Raw genomic sequence first — 19,714 nt, 5'->3', positions numbered from 1 at the left:
CTGAGGAAGGGTTGGAAAACCTTCATCTAGTGTTCTCCTCTCCCTCTTGTATCCTGGGCAGACATCACTCGTCAATCGTGGAGCTCATCTGTACTGAGCCCAGTCTTAGCCATGGAATTCTTTGGAAAACACAGATTCTAGACAGTCACTTTTAATTAATTAGAGTTAGCACGGACACTGTCTGTTTGTCATCCCAGAGCTAAAGGAATGGGAATGCTTAGGATTCTCTAAGGCACAGTGACAACCTGTCCTAGTCACAGTCTACTTTGTTGACCAGCTGCTGAGAGCCCAACTGTCATCTGCTTTCCAGATGTAGGAGTTACATGGATATTGCTGGCATGCTGATGGTTCAGCTGAGCGCCAAGAGGGACATTTTGGGCCCCTGAATGCTAGGGATGCCTTCTGGATGATGCACATGAAAAGCTTTTTAGCTTGGATATGCTGTTGACACAGTATGCAGCATTGCAACCATATACAGTAGGTTTTGGGACATGATCACATCTCTGAACCCCCTTATATTTGGGTAGATCTTGATGCTGTATTGGCTTCACCTCCTGACTCTTAGTGCCCACGGGGTTCTCTGTGACAGGCTGGGAGCATTCTTTTTTTTTTTTTTTTTTTTTTCAGACGGAGTATTGCTTTGTCACCTAGGCTGGAGTGCAGTGGTGCGATCTTGGCTCACTGCAACCTCTGCCTCCTGGGTTCAAGTGATTCTCCTGCTTCAGCCTCCTGAGTAACTGGGACTACAGGCACGTGCCACCACACCCAGCTAATTTTTAAAAATACTTTTAGTAGAGACAGTGTTTCACAGTGTTAGCCAGGATTGTCTCAATCTCCTGACCTCGTGATCCACCCGCCTTGGCCTCCCAAAGTACTGGGATTACAGGTGTGAGCCACCGTGTCCAGCTGAGGCTGGTAACATTCTTGAGTGAGAATTCTCTTATGGTGCAGTGGGAAGAGAATGGGCATGGGACTCAGCCCTTCTGAGCTCACCTTCTGTCTCTGCTGCCTGCCAGCTGTGTAGTCATCTGGATGTTACTTACCTTCATCGGATGTGGCTTCCTCCTCTTTCGGGTGGGATGGCAACATCCACCTCAAACCATTGTTTGGAGGTTTAATGAGACAACCTAGGTAATGTGTCAAGCACATGATGGATATAAACAATTCCCAGCACTCATGTAGGCTGACTGTGCACTGAGTGCTACTCTAAGCCCTCTACATGTATTAACTCATTTAATGCTCACAATAACTTGATGAGGTGGATGATAAAAGTAATTATCACCCCCTATTGGATAAGATGAGGAAACTGAGGCATGGAGTAGCTAATTCTACTCAGGGAGGGTCACACACCTAATACTTGGTAAAGACAAGATGCAGATCATGAAAGTCTGTGCTCTTAACTGCTGTGAACCTGTTAGAGATCAGTACCCATTTCTCTGCATAACTATTGATGCATATTTATTGACCCCTGCTCCCTGAAAGAAACTGTGTTAGATGCTGGGGAGGATATACGTGTTAGTTAGGTACATTTAGGACTGAATGAAAAGAGCGACGAGATTGAGTGGGACACAGTCCCAGGCCACAGAAAATTTACTACCAGTTGGGGAGTGACAAGGAGGTGGAAAGGGTAGACAGCAAAGTAGTCCATGGAAAGGTGTGACCTATGGAAATGACTGGTGTGCATTTTCCTGCCAGGAATCTCTGTGGGTAAATTATTAAATAGACACTCTCATTTATAAAGCAACCTCTTTGGGGTTTGCTCGGCAAGGGAACTGACGGATGGGGGGCTTGTTCAGCACTTGAATAGATACAATTGAGTTTCTGAGCTTGCAAACCTGGGGTGAGTTGCTATGCCTGTGTTTTCCCAGACAGCACACACTGTGGGAGGCCCTGCTGAAGTAGGGCAAGCAAGCAGGATTTTCTAGTCTCCTGTAGCCAAGGCCTCTCTCCTGAAGTTTATGCCTAGGTCTGTGATACACCTGCTGGATGTTCATACTTGGGATGTGTGGCCATCCCCTCAAATAGAGTTTTTCTGGAATCAAACCCACCATAATATTGCTAACTCTTAAGGGATGAATTGTCCACCCCCACCCCCAAATTCATATGTTGAAGTCCTAACCTCACATTACTTTTCAAGGTGACTATTTCGAGACAGGATCTTTAAAGAGGTGATTAAGATAAAATGAGGCCATATGGGTAGGCCTTAATTCAGTCTGCCTGGTGTTCCATAAGTAGAGGATATTAGTACACAGATACACACAGAGGAAGGACCATTGTGAAGACAAAGGGAGAAGATGTCATCCACAAGCCAAGGAGAGAGAGGCCTTAGAGGAAACCAGCCCTGCTGACACCTTGGTCTTGGGCTTCCAGTCTCCAGAACTGTGAGTAACACATTTGTGTTGTTTAATCCACCCAGTCTAGGGAACAGTGTTATGACAGCCTGGGTTGACTAACATACTAACCATCTCTTCCTTCTCCCCGTCACATCCGTTACCAAGTCCCCTAGATTTCCTTCACAACCAACACCTGTATTTCTTCTCCATTCTTGCTGTTGTCTCCTGTCTGGGCACTGTGGCAGGTGGCCTTTGGCCTTGCTGTGTGTATTAGTCTGTTCTCTCATTGCTTTAAAGAAATACCTGAGACTGGGTAATTTACAAAGAAAAGAGGTTTACTTGACTCACGGTTCTGTAGGCTGTACAGGAAGCATGGGAACATCTGCTTCTGGGGAGGCCTCAGGGAGCTTTTACTCATGGCAGAAGGCAAAAGGGGGCAGGCATCTTACTTGGCAGGAGAAGGACCAAGAGAGGGGGTGGAGGTGCCACACACTTTTAAAACAACCAGATCTTGTGACAACTCTATCAGGAGCACAGCACTAGGGGATGGTGCTAAACCATTCATGAGAAGCCACCCTCATGATCCAGTCACCTGACACCAGGCCCCACCTCCATCTCTAGGGATTACATTTCAACGTGAGACAGGCAGGGACACAGATCTAAACTCTATCACTGTGCCTGTCATTCACTCATCTTGCTCAGGTCTGCAGTCCACCCAGAAGACATTTGGAGACCCTGGGGCAAGGGAAGGGCGTGGTAAAAGCTGGGGTTTAGGATCATTAGGGTCTCCATTCCTTGAGTGTGGTGTTCAGAGACTTGTCCTCTATCACCTGGCCTTCCTAGGTTCTGATTCTCCACTAATAAAAACAATTTATAACGATACCCATATTCGCACTCTCCTCTGAATCCAAAGTACTTTTTCAGCATGAAAATCATATCTCATGTAGTTCAATTTTCATTGCTCACGTCTCAGGCTCCCAACTGGGCGTGTATGTTTCTTGAGTGGAGGCAGGATTCCCCTCTGAGGGGTTAATTCCCCAACAGTGCCTGGCCCGGTGCCTGGTTCACATGGGTGCTTGTCTCAGGTCAGGTCCTCAGGACCAGATGCTTACATGAGGATTCCTACACAAATGATTTGTTTCTGGTTCCAGGGGAGTAAAGTTGAGTTGGAGGAGCATCAGGTAGGAGGGGGTATAATTTTAGGTTAAGTTCCAGGGAGTTCCAGGCTAAGTTCCGGATTGCACAGGGAGACTCTGGAGTGTACGTTATACCTTTGCACATTTTTCCTTTGTCCCTGGGACTCAGGGAGCAGGGCTTTCTTGCTCTCACATCTGTCAGTCATCGACTCAAGGCCACGCCCACTGTGGGTATGGGCACTCCTAGCCACTTCTGGCTTATGTATTCTGGCAGCTGTGTTTCTAGTACAATCCCAAAGACAATCCTTGAAAAAGGAGTTGCACTTCTGGGTTGTTGGAAACCTAAAGCACACTGAAGCTGGGGAAAGATGCCCCTAACCTGTAAAAGGGATCCACAGGGACCTGGGTGGCACGCTCCTGGTGTCCGCCATAGCCATGTGTAAGTCCCTGTTGTCTCGTCCACCAGAGAAGGGGCTCAGGTTGGATCCCATTGCTCAGTTTCGCACTTGTGTTATCCTCTGTGGCTTTTTGTTTCATGTGTATTTCCTGTAAGTAGCCCTTGTAACAGGAGAGGTCTCAAGTGTTGAGTAGTGAACCCTTTTTGACATGGCAAGATTTTGTATTATTTTATGTGTTTAATCTTTGACCCCAATCGTTTACATTGTAGAACTCTCTCCGTTTTGCCAGTTTTGCCATAAATTGCCTACATTATACTCCGCCACACTGATGTCAGCTTGCCTATTTCCCTGACCTTTGGAATATTGTGATCCTTATTTTCATTTATTCCTTTCTTTCATGCTGTTTGTTTTCTATCACATATAGTTTAGCCGTTTTGTTATTCTTAAAAGTCATAACTAAATGCCAGAGCATGCACACACTTCTTTAACCATGTAAAGAAATCAGACAGCTATATAGGTCTTACAAGCATTTTAACATGCTGTACTAAGTTGAAAAGAGGTAAGGTGTTTAATGTTGCAACAGAAATCCTACTATTTATTTTTAAAGATTGAGAGTCTGTTTATAAACATTTCCTATTCCTTTGAAGTGACCCTACTTAATTGTCGTTTGACTTGTTTAAGCCACCCAGGCTATGGTATTTCGTTTTGTCCCAGCTGAGGCAGGACAGCTGAAAAGGCTGCTCCAACCTGAAAAAAGATTCTTAGCTTTAAAAAGGGTGTTTGCTGCCGGATTGATGGGCCATATTCACCTTGAGAGTCCAGGATCCTCTCCTAAGCAAGTAGCCCAGAGTAAATGGCTGCACCCCACAAACAGTGGTAAGAACGTTCTCTTGGAACATGCGGAGGATGCTTCTCAATGCTGTGGTTTTCTGGTTAGTGACAGGCCCTGGGTCTCTGGGCCTCCCTCACTGTCCACCCCTGCATTCAGAGCACGCTTGAGAAAATCATGGAAAGCACTTTCTATATCCAGCTTCTTCTGCTCTATGCTGAGATTCAGACAGTAGCTTTCCTTCACTGCCTTTTTTTATGTTTCTGTATTACTTTAGTGTGAATTAGGGAAAGGTTGCATGAAGCCAGTGGGGTGGTGACAGTTAGGGACTCAGATATCCATTTTACTGGATGTTTCAGACTGTTTACGGATCTGCTGCTCATGTCTTGCTGGGGAAAGCCAGGCAATGCTAAGAGCTAAGCATTTGGCAGATACTAACCTCCTGGTTGAAAAGAACCCTTTGTCCTGCTATTTGATGCTATGAAAGAGAATCCTGAAACTGTCAGAAAGAAAAGAGAAAGCATTTTACCTCTTCGCTTTGAAAATGTAAATTGCTTGAGAGATTTAAAGTTATAAATCTTCATCCCTTGCTATCGACGCTAGGACTGGACAGCCCTTGAACCATGACGTTCAATTCCCCATCTCAGGCTGGAGCTTCCTCTATACTTACCAATTCCAGTTGTGAAAATCAAAGTAAAGAAAATGGATAACTGTTTTAAAGAAGAAATACTCAATTGTTTTCACATAGAAAGTTTTTTAAAGCCTAGTTTAAAATTCAGTCCACTTTCAGGGTATTTTTAGTCTCTTGAGAATGTTCCAGATCGCTGACTCAGTAAGCCCAGGCTCTTAAAAATGCATGTTTTTAAACTCCACAATGTGACATTGTCTAAGCTCCTTGCCATTTGAGTCTGACTGTATATTCTGAAGTCTGTCTTGGCTTCTTAAGGACTGTTCCTGGCCTTCTGGAGCCCCCAAACTCCCCCACTCAAATCTGATGATGGGGCAAGTTCCTTGCATAGTACAAAGAGAAGGGGCCCAGGAGTGGCATGCAAAAGAACAGAAAGTTACTGTGTTTATGGCCATCGGAACCAAAAGTGCTTCTGAGAGAATGAAATCTAGCTTTCTAGAAGAAGAAATTAGAGCCCAGGGAGGAGAGGGGATTTGCCTAACGTCCTACATAGACCATCTGTGCCATGTCCTCAGCTTTCCCAAGCGAGGGGGGACTCCATGGGGGTGGGTGTGTCATCTCCCTTTTGATTTGACATAGTCCTTAATCAGGCATCTTTCTTTGGCCCAATTAAGTTTGGTCATGGTAGTAGGATTGGCTTGCTTGAAATAAAATGGTTGCTTTAGGAGTTGGTAACTTAATATTTCCTGATCTGAACTATATATCTGTAATAAAGATATATCAATGATCTTCTATGGGCTATTGAAAATTCACATATATATATACACATATGTATATATATGTATGTACATATATGTATAATATGTATATATATGATGTTCGTGCAGCCAGCAATATGCAAAGCAGAGAGCGTGGCTTCTAGTAGTTTGGGGAATGTAGCAACAGAGATTGCTTTCCACTTGGGGACTGGATGTCACCAGATAGGACAACAGACTCTCCTTTCTTATGAACCTTTGAATGTTGCAGGAATTGTTTGGGTGTTGTCATAGTTACCGGTACTGGTGACTTCCCCCAGTAGCCTTGTCCCCTTTGTTTCTTCTTCTTTTTTTTTTTTTTGAGACGGAGTCTGGCTCTGTCGCCCAGGCTGGAGCGCAGCGGAGTGATCTCGGCTCACTGCAAGCTCCGCCTCCTGTGTTCACGCCATTCTCCTGCCTCAGCCTCCTGAGTAGCTGGGACTACAGGCGCCCGCCACCTCGCCCGGCTAATTTTTTTGTATTTTTAGTAGAGACGGGGTTTCACTGTGTTAGCCAGGATGGTCTCGGTCTCCTGACCTCGTGATCCGCCCACCTCAGCCTCCCAAAGTGCCGGGATTACAGGCCTGAGCCACCGTGCCAGGCCCCCTTTGTTTCTTCTTATGGAAGGTCCTTTTGGAATCCCAGGGTGATATAGAGAGAGTTAGAACCTGGTCTTGCCAGGTTTCTTGCTCATGAGATAAAGCCTGGATTAAAGAAGGAAACTCTGGCAAAGATTTTAAAAATGAAACCTGTCATCCTGGCTTACAGTGTCTCTCCCAGTCACTTTCTAACCCCATCCACTTCAACAACAGAGCAACCCACATCCCAAGAAAGACAGAAGAGAAGGCTTCTGTGGTTTGTCTTTCTTGGCTCTTCCAATAACCATGTAAATAAGTGGTTCTCAAGTGTGGTCCCAGGACAAGCAGCCTTCACCATTCCCTGGGAGTTATTAAAAGTTATTAAAAGTGCAAATCATGCTGTCCCACCTGGATCTACTGACTCAGCAACTGGGGAGATGAGACCCAGCAGCCTGTGTTTCAGCAAGTTGTCCAGGTGATTTTTGAGAAGAGCTGTTCTAAGCCACCACTAATTAAACCCTAATTTCCAACTCCTTGAGTCTTCCTGGCACTTCTGTAATTAATTTGTCTGCTAGTAAACATTAAAAATATCAGATTACTTAATTTTACATATTAGATATTGAAAATAATATGAAACTATCATGAGATCATATCATATTAGATATTGAAAGTATCCAGTATTTTTCCAGAGTCACAAAACAAAATTGAAAGGAAAAAAAGAATATAACAGTGGTATTCTTGAGCCATTAAGTGGGGACAAGGGAAGCCCATTCCATAAACTTGGGGACATTTTGATTGAAGGAAGCATATGGACTGGAACAATTCTTGGATTAGAACAAAAAGAACTGGGAAAATGGAACCAATGAAAAAATTATCTTTCAGTTTTTTAACCATGCAGAAACCTAAACTTGTAGGACTACCAAAAACTCTATTAGTACTTTAAATTTCTTAATGATTCCAATTCTTTAGGACCGAAAACCAGTTGTTTGGATTCCTGGAAATGGCAGGAAATTTTAGGATGCTACTCTATTAATGAATTAAAATTTTAACATTTTCCGAAGGCTTTCAGTGGGGCAAAATGTATGCCTTTGAGATCAGGGACTCTGTCTTTATTATGGTGACACATGGGAGTGAAATAGAGCCCTTGTTCTTGATGGCACTGAGCACTTTCACTTCTGTAATGTCATTGTTTGCTCATAATAACCTCTCACATTTGTCTGGCTCTGTGGTTTTTAAAGCTCTTTGAATTTGGTCTTGTATTTTATTTTCATAAAACCTCTCTACTGTGGGTACCTGTGATTAACATTTATGATCCTGTTTCCTTAGCTATGAAATGCAGGAAGGGGCTTGTCCAAGATCCCATGACCTGTGGGTGGCTGCCTCTTCCATTATCTTTCTTTTTTTTTGTTTTGAGATGGAGTCTTGCCCTGTCTCCCAGGCTGGAGTGCAATGGCGCGATCTCGGCTCACTGCAACCTCTGCCTCCCAGGTTCAAATGATTCTCCTGCCTCTGCCTTCTAAGTAGCTGGGATTACAGGCGCCTGCCACCAGGTCCAGTTAATTTTTGTATTTTTATTATTATTATTTATTCTTTGAGATAGAGTCTCATTCTTTCACCCAGGCTGGAGTACAATGGCACGATCTCAGCTCACTGCAACCTCTGCCTCCCAGGTTCAAACGATTCTCCTGCCTCCGCCTTCCAAGTGCTGGGATTACAGGTGCCTGCCACCACGTTCAGTTAATTTTTGTATTTTTATTATTATTATTTTTTTCTTTGAGACAGAGTCTCGTTCTTTCACCCAGGCTGGAGTGCAATGGCGTGATCTCAGCTCACTGCAACCTCTGCCTCCTAGGTTCAAAAGATTCTCCTGCCTCTGCCTTCCAAGTAGCTGGGATTACAGGCGCCTGCCACCACGTCCAGTTAATTTTTGTATTTTTATTATTATTATTTTTCTTTGAGACGGAGTCTCGTTCTTTCACCCAGGCTGGAGTGCAATGGCGTGATCTCAGCTCACTGCAAGCTCCGCCTCCCAGGTTCATGCCATTCTCCTGCCTCAGCCTCCCTAGTAGCTGGGACTACAGGCACCTGCCACCATGCCCGGCTAATTTTTTGTATTTTTTAGTAGAGACGGGATTTCACCATGTTAGCCAGGATGGTTTCGATATCCTGACCTCGTGATCTGCCCGCCTCGGCCTCCTAAAGTGCTGGGATTACAGGTGTGAGTCACCGTGCCTGCCTAATTTTTGTATTTTTAGTAAAGGTGGAGTTTCACCATGTTGGCCAGGCTGGGCTGGTCTTGAACTCTTGACCTCGTGATCTGCCTGCTTTGGTCTCCCAAAGTGCTGGGATTACAGGCATAAGCCACTGCACCTGGCCCCATTATCTTTTTAAAAATAAAAAGGGCCAGTGATACTGCTTTTCTGTTTTTTTAAGAAAATACATGGATATGTATAAAAGCATTGACATGTTGCTAGAACTTGGTAAATGGTAGTTATTCTTATCCTATTGTCTCATTTAATATGGGGAATCTTAGAGGAATTAGTGGCTTTTTGGTGACATATAGGCCATTGCAGAGTTGAAACTATGACTAAGGTGACTGGGCTCTTAGCCAGCTGTTCTCACCAGTCGTGTATAAGCATTCCCTTTTCTCCATAGACTGGCCAACATCTGGTATTTTTTGACTTGGTGAGATGGTATCTCATTGGTTTTGACTTACATCTCTTTGATAATTAATGATACTGAGCATTTTCTCATGTTTATTGGCTGCTTGTACGTCTTGTCTTGATAAGTGTCTGTTTGTGTCCTTTGCCCACTTTTTGTGTGGTTGTTTGCTTTTTTCTTGTTGATTTGTTTGTTAGCTCAAGTCTTAGTCCCTCAGGCCTCACCATCATCTTCCTCCAGCCCAGCTCTCCTCTGTACTTCCTCCTCTGGAACTCCTCACTAGAACCCCGAAAAAAGCAAACAGAAACATTTCCTGAATGCTTGCTGCAAATCAAACGCAATTCTAGACATGGGCGATGCAGAGACACAGGCCAGCTGGCCACCACATATCATTCATTCTAAGTAGCACTTTTGCTGTTTTAAAAAACATGTCAATGTCTCCGAAATCAGGGTATGTCTTACCACTCATAGCCCATTGGCAAGTTCTTTTCTTTCTTAGGGGTACATAAAACAATGATGCATTTTACAACCATGGCATCTTAGGTTTGTTGAAATATAATAGTTTCTCCCTTCAAGGAACTTACAGGCTGCCTTCAGGGTGAGGCAAGAACACAGTAAGAGCTAAGTGAGAGCATGCCTGTGAGCCAGGGGAGGAGCACTTCCTTCTAACCTGGAGCACCAGCGGGTTCTCCCTGATAGGGGATGATCTGAACTAGAGCTTGAAGGAGGAGTGGATTTTTCAGTTTTTTTTTTCCCTTGCTCTGTCGCTCAGGCTGGAGTGCAGTGGCACAATCATGGCTCCTGGGCTTAAGCGATCCTCTCACCTTGGCCTCCCAAAGTGCTGGGACTACAGGTGTGAACTGTGCCTAGCCAGATGAGTGGAATTCTAATAGGCAGAGGAAGGGTGGAAGGGCATTTTACTCTCAGGAATCTGTATAAGCAAAGACCAAGAAACTCGCAAAGGTGCAGGTGGTAGGAATCACCACTTGGAAGGAAGGTGCGGTCAGCACTGATATTCAGCACTCCTGGCTATCAACTTTCTAAAGTATTTCCTGACTAGTTGTAACCAGCAGCTGCTCCAGGCCTCCCAAGTGCATCCTGTCACCTGGGCTGTCCCTCTGCCATCTCCCCTTGGTCCAGCAACTAAGGGGTTTATATGGGCTGAGCCCGGAGCCTCCAGGTTCCTCTAATTGGTTGGTTGGTGCCAGGTGCTTCCTTCTGTTAGAGGTCGTGCTTATTACTCTGGTTGGAGAACAACCCTGGGAGCTGATATAGCAAGGAAACCTCCCTGAAGCCAGATCAGAGAATGACAGACAGGTGCTGTGGGCCAGGACACTGGCCGCCAAGTCTTTAAAATTGTGCCCTTCCACATTTGCTCATGCATCCTCAGTAACTGCGTATTTATTTATTAATGTAAACAGCTATTACTGTGCCATTATGTAAATTTAAAACATACCCCCAAATAGAAGTTAAAAAATGAGATAAATAACAATTGAAGTCAGAACATTTTCTGTCCCCAGTGCAGGGACTCATCGGGGTCTCTCCGCCTGGCAAGTGCCCCCAGTTTACCAGGGTGCTGTCTAGACACTGGAGAGGCTGGGGCTGCAGTGAAATTACCCTTCACGTTAGAGGCACGAGGAACACAGGGAAGGAAATAGCGATAAGAGACAAGACCAAGAAGTAGATCCAGAAATACCCAGCAGTGTTTTTAAACATGACAACCATACCTTGGCCAGTGCTTGTTTGTAAGCTCTATTAGTGGGTCATTTTCCTGGCCCCAGAGCAGCACCGCACAATGTAAATGCATGACTCAGTAAGGTGGTGGAGCTTTGGGTATGGTGAGAAGCACCAGCGAGGTCACAGGGAGGGGAGCAAGGGCATGTGAGTCCCAACGGAAGAACGACTGGAAGTTGGGACTCCCCAGTTCCCTGAGAAACAGGAGGGGCGCTCCTGGCCAGGTTGGGGCAGGATGTGTGAGTACCTGCAGGACCTGAGCGGGATGCTGCCTACCTTGGCCCATTTTGGCCGGGCAATTGCATGGGGTCTGGGTGGAGAGCCTCAGCCTGTGATGTCTCTCTATTCCTTCCAGAGGGCTTTGAGGACATGACAAAGACCACAGCAGCCCAGCTCTGTTTTTCTTTCCTTTCTCATCTGCAATGAGGGGCAAGTGGGGTGCCTGTTACAGGGAAGTGGGCAAGAGAATCAGAGTACCCCAGGGTCAGGTGGAAGTCATTGGAGCCACTCCTCACCAACTGAGAGATGCTTTTAACCCAGCAGAAGAGTACCTCCTAGGGATGCCGTCAGTCCATGAGATACGTGTGCAGCTTGGCCTCTGGGTTGATCTGACTGAATGATCAGACCACAAGTGTTTACAAAGGTCCTGAGCCTGCCTATGTCAAGAGATGGTTCCCTTTGCCTGGCTAGTAACTAGCACTTAATAAACATTACAATAAGGCAGTCACTGCGCTAACACTTTCACCTGCTCATTCATTTACTCCTTACATGAACTCGAAAGGAGTGGTATTATTTTTATCCCCACTGCACAGATAAGAAGAGGGAGGCATAAGAAGATAAAGTCTGCTTTTTTTTGTTATTTAATTTTTATTTCATAATAATAAACTTAACTCTGCAATCCAGCTAGGCATGGAAAGGAACAAGGAAACATGGAACCCAAAGGGAACTGCAGCGAGAACACAAAGATGACAGGATAGTGCGAGCAAATGGGGTGAAGGGTGCTCCCCTGAGCTACAGAAGGAATGGTCTGGTGATTAAGATAAAACACAAGTGAAACTTACTAGAGTTGGACAACTGGTCTCTGACAACTCTTCTTGCTGGTCTTGCCATTGCTGGACCCAAAGCGCCCCATGGCCTCCACAATATTCATGCCTTCTCTCACCTTGCCAGAGACCACCCACTTCCCATTCAACCACTCTGTCTTGGCAGTGCAGATGAAAAACTGGGAACCGTTTGTATCGGGTTCCGCATTTGCCATGGACAGGATACCAGGACCCGTGTGCTTTAGGATGAAGTCCTCATCATCAAATTGCTCCCTGTAGATGGACTTGGCACCAGTGCCATTATGGCGTGTGAAGTCACCGCCCTGACACATAAACTCTGTAATAATTCTATGAAAGCAGGAACCCTTATGACAAAATCTTTTCCCTCCAGTGCTCAGAGCATGAAAGTTTTCTGCTGTCTTTGGAAACTTGTCTGCAAACAGCTCAAAGGAGGTGCAGCCCAAGGGCTCGCTGTCGACGACAATGCTGAAGAACATGGTGGGGTTGACCACGGCTGACAGTATGGGGCTCCCGGCGGTGGCGGCATCTGCAAAAGCCAAGACTTTCTTGAGTTATACAAGAAGTAAGCAACAGTGCTGGGATTTGAACCCAGGAATGTCTCGATCTGGAAGCTGTGCTCTAAACCACTAGGCGTCACTGCCTGAGACTGGTGGGAGAACTGACATGCGCTCCACAGCCTTGCAGGTCCACCAGCAAACTCCCAGCCCACTCACAGGCTCATCAACAGCACCTTGGATCAAAGATTTCCATGAATCTTGGAAAGATATATAGTCCAGATTTTTTCTAAAAACTGACATACAGGGTTTTGTTGTTGTTTTCGACTCCTTTGTTTTGCTGGATAGGTTTGCTTTAAATATTAAAGGAATAAAACATCTAGGACTATAGCTCCATGGGCTGCCTTCATTACCACTACCTCTTCAGTGCTGAGAACACACATGTATTGAACGTGTAATCAGAATATAACTGGGGGTCCGTGTGGCCTGGGCTATGCGTGATACTGACTCAAATAAACAGTGATTTTATTGGACCCTGTCCTTCTTCCAGAAGATCAATGGAATGTACCTTCCAATTTTTGGTCCCTCAAGAAGCCCCTGAAGGTCAGAGGGAGGGGAGGAAAATACCTTCTTGATGCATCAGAAATCACCTTATAAACCTCATCCTCCGTGGGGCACAGTGGCTCACACCTGTAATCTCAGCACTTTGAGAGGCTGAGGAGAGAGGATCATTTGAGGCTAGGAGTTTTGAGATCAAGCTGGGCAAAGTAGTGAGACCTTGTCTCTACAAAAAAATTTAAAAAATGAACTGGGCATGGTGATGCGTGCCTGTAGTCCCAACTTGAGCCCAAGAGGTTGTGGCTTCAGTGAGCTGTGATTGCCCCACTGCACTTCAGCCTGGGCCACAGCACGAGACCCTGTCCCTTATAAAAAAAATTTGTCTTTATTGAAATGATTCTCAGTATCCTCTACGCTACTGCAGCTGATTTCCAAAGCCGCCTCATCTTCCGTGCTCTCAGCTCTTAATAAACCCATCCAAAGTGCAGCTCTTCTCTTCCAGCAACTCCTTGTTTTTATGTTCATATCCAAGGGAATCTTAGCTTTGTCTAGAAGCAAAACCCCCATGACCAGGACTCCAGTTCTGCCTCTCTTTTCTGGCCACTGCCTCTGTGTCACCAAACCCCAGGGACAAATTGGCAAAGACAAAGGTGGCTCTAAGAGGAAGAGGGAGGGAGAAAGGGAGTGAAAACTCACACATCACAAAGTCTTGTTCCTGTTGAAAATGCAGGAATATAAAGCCCAGTACCAGAGCTTCCCCTGATTCAGGCCTAGACCCCTGGTTCCTGGGCTGTCTAGTGGGTGAGGGCCCAGGGCCTGGAGGTGTTTCAGGATCCTCAGGCCTGATTTGGTGGACAGGACCATGTTCAGGGGAAAATGTGGAGACAGGGCTGCACGCTTGCTCTCAGGAGACTGGGCTCTTTTTTCTGAGCATACCTGAGAAACCATCCTTCGGTTTTGGTACTACTCACTGGGTTGTGCCTAGCTTCCTGGCTTTGGGACTTCATTCACTTCCTCCCTTCCCTTCCCCCTTCCAACAGGCTGACACCCACTCCTCCCAGAACTCTACCATAACTCACCATCCTACAAGAGCTACCTTCTGTTTGGGATAGAACTTAGGTGGCCTGCATGCTAGCCATGAAAAGCATTATGATGGCCTTTTCCTAACCATAACAACTATTTATTTCCACTCGCTTCATTTACTTTACATTTCCCTCTCCTCTATATTAGATTTCACCAAACCATATACTTATAAATTAACTTGCACAGAATATTCTGCTAGCTTATTTTGGTGAACATGAAACTGAATGCAAAAATATCCATCCTTCAAAGAATTTCACATTCTAATGTCACCAATTTTTCGACATTCTAATGCCAGTAAATTTTTTGGAAAGTTGAAATAGAACATAATGATGCAGCAAAACGAGACCAGGAGGGTTCTGCACCATGCTCCAACAATCTTCAGTCCCCCTTCACTGTTCATGTCTAGGACTGAGGAGTTCTAAAGCATATCACCTTTTGCCTCAAGGACTTTTTTTGAAACATGGTCTTGCTCTGTCGCCCAGGCTGGAGTGCAGTGGCGTGGTCACAGCTCACTGCAGCTTCAACCTCCTGGGCTGAAGCAATCCTCCCATCTTGGCCTCTCAAGTAGCTGGGACCACAGGCGTGCCACTACACCAGGTTAATTTATTTTTATTTTAGTTTTTGTAGAGACGGGGTCTCGCCACATTGCCCAGGCTGGTGTGAAACTCTTGAGCTCAAGAGATCCTCCCGCTTCTGCCTTCCAAAGCGCTGGGATCACAGGCGTGAGCCGCTGCTCCGGCCATCCCTGGAGGATGTTTCATCGGGCAGACATTAATTCTTTCACGAGGATCACGGATCCGGCTCTTTACAGGAAGCCTGCGCCCCGCCTTAGTCCTCCACCTCTTCGTGAGGCTCCAGGCAGCTGTCAACAGATGGCGCCCGCCCGCCTATTTCTCTCCCTGCGGCTTTTGGGCCCGGAGGGGAGGTGGGGGGAGTCCCAATTGCAGAGGAACTGGTGAGCCCGGGCCAAAATTTCTTCTGGCATCTGGAATGCATTAAAAACAACCCACAAATCTGAAGCTCCTCTTGGCGGAGAGGAGAGAGAGAGAGAGAATGGAGAGAGAGGAGAGACAGGGAGAGAGAGAGGAGAGAGAGGGGAGAGAGAGGAGAGAGAGAGAGAGAGAAAGGAGGGAGAGGAGAGAGGGAAGAGAGGAGGGACAGGGCGAGAGAGAGGAGAGAGAGAGAGGAAAGAGATAAAGGAGAGAGAGGAGAGAGGGAACAGAGAGGAGGGACAGGGAGAGAGAGAGGAGAGAGGGGAGAAAGGAGAGAGGAGAGAGAGAGAAGAGAGAGGAGAGAGGAGAGAGAGAGGAGAGAGAAGAGACAGGCAGAGAGAGAGAGGAGACAGAGAGAGAGGAGCGAGAGAGAACAAGGAACTTGAAAAACTAAGGGGAAAGGGCGGAAGAGAGGCAGCAGCGCGGTCCCCGCAAGCGTTCGCTTTCCTGCATTGGCCGAGCAGCCCCCAGCACGCCTGCTCTGTGGGGCAGGGCCATGCGGCCCCAAGGAAGGATGCGGTGAGCCAGAGGGTTCCAGACAAAGGAGGGGATCCCCAAGGCTCCGGGCCAGCCAGTCCCTCTTTTACTGGCACCACGGTCCCTCCTAGGCGGGGACGAAGAGGGAAGGGGTGGAGGCCTCTACCCTCCCCTCTCCGTGTGGCCGTGTCCCTTTACAGAATGACTGACTCTTACTTCCGAGGGCGGAGACTAATGGGTAGGGCTTAACAGATCCAGTTCCAGAAATTATCTGTGTTTTTTTTCAATCACCCTCTTGTGCCCCTCTCCCCCATTTAATTTCATCTTTTATCTTTTTCTGGGCCTTCGTAATGACAAGTGGTTTTATAAGTTGACCAGTTTTACTACTTAGTGTCTAACAGGCCGAGTGATTACACCGTTGAAGGAGGTCACGGCGGGAAGGACATGGAGAGAGACTGGGGGGGCGGGTGAGGAGGCCTGTGAGCTCCCTCCCGGGCTGTGCCTCAGTGGTGACCCCTCTCAGGCCTGGGGAATGAGATCTGGTTCTCCCTCCTCCTCTTGGAGCCAGGGGGCGCCTTCGTGACTAAGGAGGGAGAGGATCTGGCCTTGTGCAGCTCTGCCCACTGACAGGTCACACCTGTTCTCTAGCTGGGTGGCAGCTCCCTGAATCAGGCCAGTTTCTACTTTTTCACCTAACTCACATGATTTCCACTTCAATCCCACTACCGCCGGCTGCCCCACTGTTGACAGCTTCATTAAACTCTGTTGTTCCTAAAGGCAGTCTTTTGATAGAAATGAGTGGCAGAAAAGGCTCAGAGCAACTAGGCCAGTCTCAGCCCACTTACTGCAGTTAGCCTCTCTGTTATGCCTCACTTTCCCCAAGGACTCTGAGGAGTCGCTATTAGTACTACAGCTCCTGAGTGAATACTGAGGCCAGTCCCACAAATGTGAGGTTCTCTTCTTTCCTCCGTGAGTCGTTGGGTGAAATAGAACTCTTGTTAATAGCTCACCAAGTCGATTAAAGATTGAGAAGGTAGGCATTGTGAATATGGGATTAAATAATGTCCAAGTGGTAGAATGAACTTCAAGAGAAATAGAGAGGAAAAGGATCTAGTGGTCATAGTGAATCCCAAGTTGAAATGAGTCAACGGGAAGGGACGGGGATGAATAGGAAGGGACAGTGGGAAAACCCTGGCAGAAATGCTTTAGCTACATCCTGTACCTTCCCACTGTTATTAGAGGATGCTTGATTTTTGTTCTAAGAAATAGAAGGGAAATACATATTCTAGGTTCAACAAGTTATAAATTCCTTAAGGGCAGAAGTCTTTTGCATCTCTCACAAGGTTTAAAAATTAATAATTTTGGCCTGATGCGGTGGCTCACACCTGTAATCCCAGCACTCTCGGAGGCTGAAGTGGGTGGATCATGAAGTCAGGACTCCGAGACCAGCCTGGCCAACATGGTGAAACCCCATCTCTACTAAAAATACAAAGATTAGCCTGGTGTGGTGGCACACGCCTGTAATCCCAGCTACTCAGGAGGCTGAGGCAGGAGAATTGCTTGAACCTGGGAGGCGTAGGTTGCAGTGAACCGAGATCATGCCATTGCACTCCAGCTCTGGGCAACAGAGCAAGACTCTGTCTTGGGATAAAAAAAAAAAAAAAAAGAGTTTACAAGACATTTTCACACATGGTAATTTTTCAGCAAATTCTTAGTGGAAGAATGAATAAGTAAATTATAGAATAAAAGTGATCTCACAAGTTCAAAGAGGTCAAATAGCAAGTCTACCATAATAATAAGCATTGCATGCATGGCCTGAATTGTCAAACCTTCCATGGCTGAGATCACTCACTTCCCCTCTTTATTTTCTTTCCATGTAAACTACCTCTCCTTGGCTTATGTAATTTTTCTCTCCTCTTGATGAAGCAGAGTGAGGTGTTAACAGCTGGGATTTGGAGTCAGACAAGTCCTGACTCCCAGTTCGAATCCCAGTTGTTTCAGTGATCTTGACCAAGTTGCTTATGTTCTGTTTTTTGTGCAGCAGTTCTGTTGTCTCTACAATGTTGGGGGGAGTGGGCTCTCCTGGGATAGCTATAAGGGTTAAGTAGGATGTGGGGGTGATAGAGCCTTGCAAAGTGTTCCAGGGTGGGCTGGTCATATTTCATAATATACCACACAGCTTAACACTTTCTGCCCACCACATCCAGTACAAATTGGTTGAAACAGGTGGTAAGGTGCTGGGTTGATATGTAGGACAGTTTTTAAAAAATCAGACTGGGCCGGGTGTGGTGGCTCACGCCTGTAATCCCAGCACTTTAGGAGGCCTGGGTGGGCAAATCATGAGGTCAGGAGTTTGAGACCAGCCTGACCAATATGGTGAAACCCCATCTCTACTAAAAATACAAAAATTAGCCGATCGTGGTAGCATGCACCTGTCGTCCCAGCTACTCGGGAGGCTGAGGCAGGAGAATCGCTTGAACCCAGGAGGTGGAGGTTGCAGTGAACCAAGATTGCGCCACTGCACTCCAGCCTGGGCGACAGAGTGAGATTCCATCTCAAAAAAAAAAAAAAAAAAATCAGAATAGAAGCAGCGAAGGCATGCAGCTGCTTCTTTCCTGGAGCTGGGACGATAGCCCAGGTTGGATCCCTGAATGAAATGTGGGCTCCGACCAGCAGAGGTTTTTCTCAGGGGAATTAATAGCCATCAGAGCAGGGAAGGTCTGTGACAGGGTTAGGGTGGCCTCTGCGATGTTCACAGGCATCCTGGCATGTGGCAGAGACCGGCTTTTCATGTGTTAAAGGAGACCCTTGGGGCACCTGCATCTCTGAGGGCAAATTATAACCCCACATATCCTAGAGGAAGATTCGTCAGGGAGGAAGATTTGTCTGGAAAAAAGACTCAGTAGTGTTGAAGACACACAGAACTACCCAGAATTTCCTCGGGGGCTGGAGTCATAACATTTCTGAGCTACTTTTACTGTGGGGAAACTGAGGCACTGAGTGATTTGCTGGAGGTCAGAGTTATGGCAGGAGCGACCAGAAGAACACATGATCTGACAGAGTCTGTTTTCTTGCCCATGGACAGACTCTGGTCATGTTCAAAGGGGAGCCAGAACCGAGGTTGTTCACCCGCTGGCTTAGAATATGATGCGGTGACAGTGGGGACAGTGCCCTGGAGCCACCCACTGAGAGTTTTAGACAGTGCCCTGGAGCCACCCACTGAGAGTTTTACCAACTGAGTAAATTAGGTCCATTTGGCGTGGAGACCAGGACAGGTGGACTCCTTAGAAGGCAGCCCAAGGCGCTAGGGCATCAGAAGGGCCAGAGTGAGCCTGGAGGACCCAGCACACCACAGGGGCTGTTGCAGTGCTGGTGACACTCAGAACCTGTTGCCAGGGCAGGCGAGTAGCTGAGCTTGTCCTGGGATGAAACAGGCATGAGCTCTGGGAGCAGTTGGGATGTGGGCAGGCCATGGCCATCTCTGTGGAGCTGACTTCTTTCCAGTTGTCATTCCAAGTTTAATCAAGGACAGGGACCAGCGTGAAAGGGGCTTCTCAGGGCATTGGGCACTACCTGGGCTCTCTGAGTCCTCCATGCAGCACTTGTGTCCTGAATGGCATGGCTGAGCTCCAATAGCCTGACTCTGCAAGCTCATTTTTCTTCACTCCCTTTTACCTTGTGCCCACCCTCCTATCCTGTCTGACTCTGCTTTCCCTGTACAGCCTCACTCAGCCCCAGCCTGCTGCTCTTCTGTCCTGTCTTGACCTGGTGTGGAAAGCCTGCAGAGCTGGGAGTTATCTCCCATTTTCCCTCTAGGCCCAGCACAAGGTAGTGACGGACAGCACAGACTCTGGAGCCAGTGATGGACATCAAATTCCATATCTGATGCTGTGTGATTTGGGGCAGGTTACTCAGTCTCTGTGGGCTTCACTTCATTTCCTCATCTGGAAAATGG

At 46.7% G+C, this 19,714-nt stretch overlaps 1 protein-coding gene across 1 annotated transcript in view; it reads left to right on the top strand.

The window, feature by feature from the left end:
* The window catches only part of LOC111523473 (Golgi apparatus membrane protein TVP23 homolog B), a 59,237-nt gene extending 43,988 nt beyond the window's left edge, over positions 1-15,249 (top strand). The window contains exon 6 of the mRNA XM_023188076.2: positions 14,920-15,249. Coding sequence (XP_023043844.1) covers positions 14,920-15,249 — 330 coding nt within the window. The remainder of the gene's footprint in view (positions 1-14,919) is intronic.
* The last annotated feature ends 4,465 nt before the right edge of the window (positions 15,250-19,714 follow it).

This window comes from Piliocolobus tephrosceles, chromosome 16 (assembly GCF_002776525.5).
Source record: "Piliocolobus tephrosceles isolate RC106 chromosome 16, ASM277652v3, whole genome shotgun sequence".
In the NCBI taxonomy this organism is placed as follows: domain Eukaryota; kingdom Metazoa; phylum Chordata; class Mammalia; order Primates; family Cercopithecidae; genus Piliocolobus; species Piliocolobus tephrosceles.
Note: the sequence above shows the minus strand (reverse complement) of the source record. Positions and strands in the feature narration are given on the sequence as shown.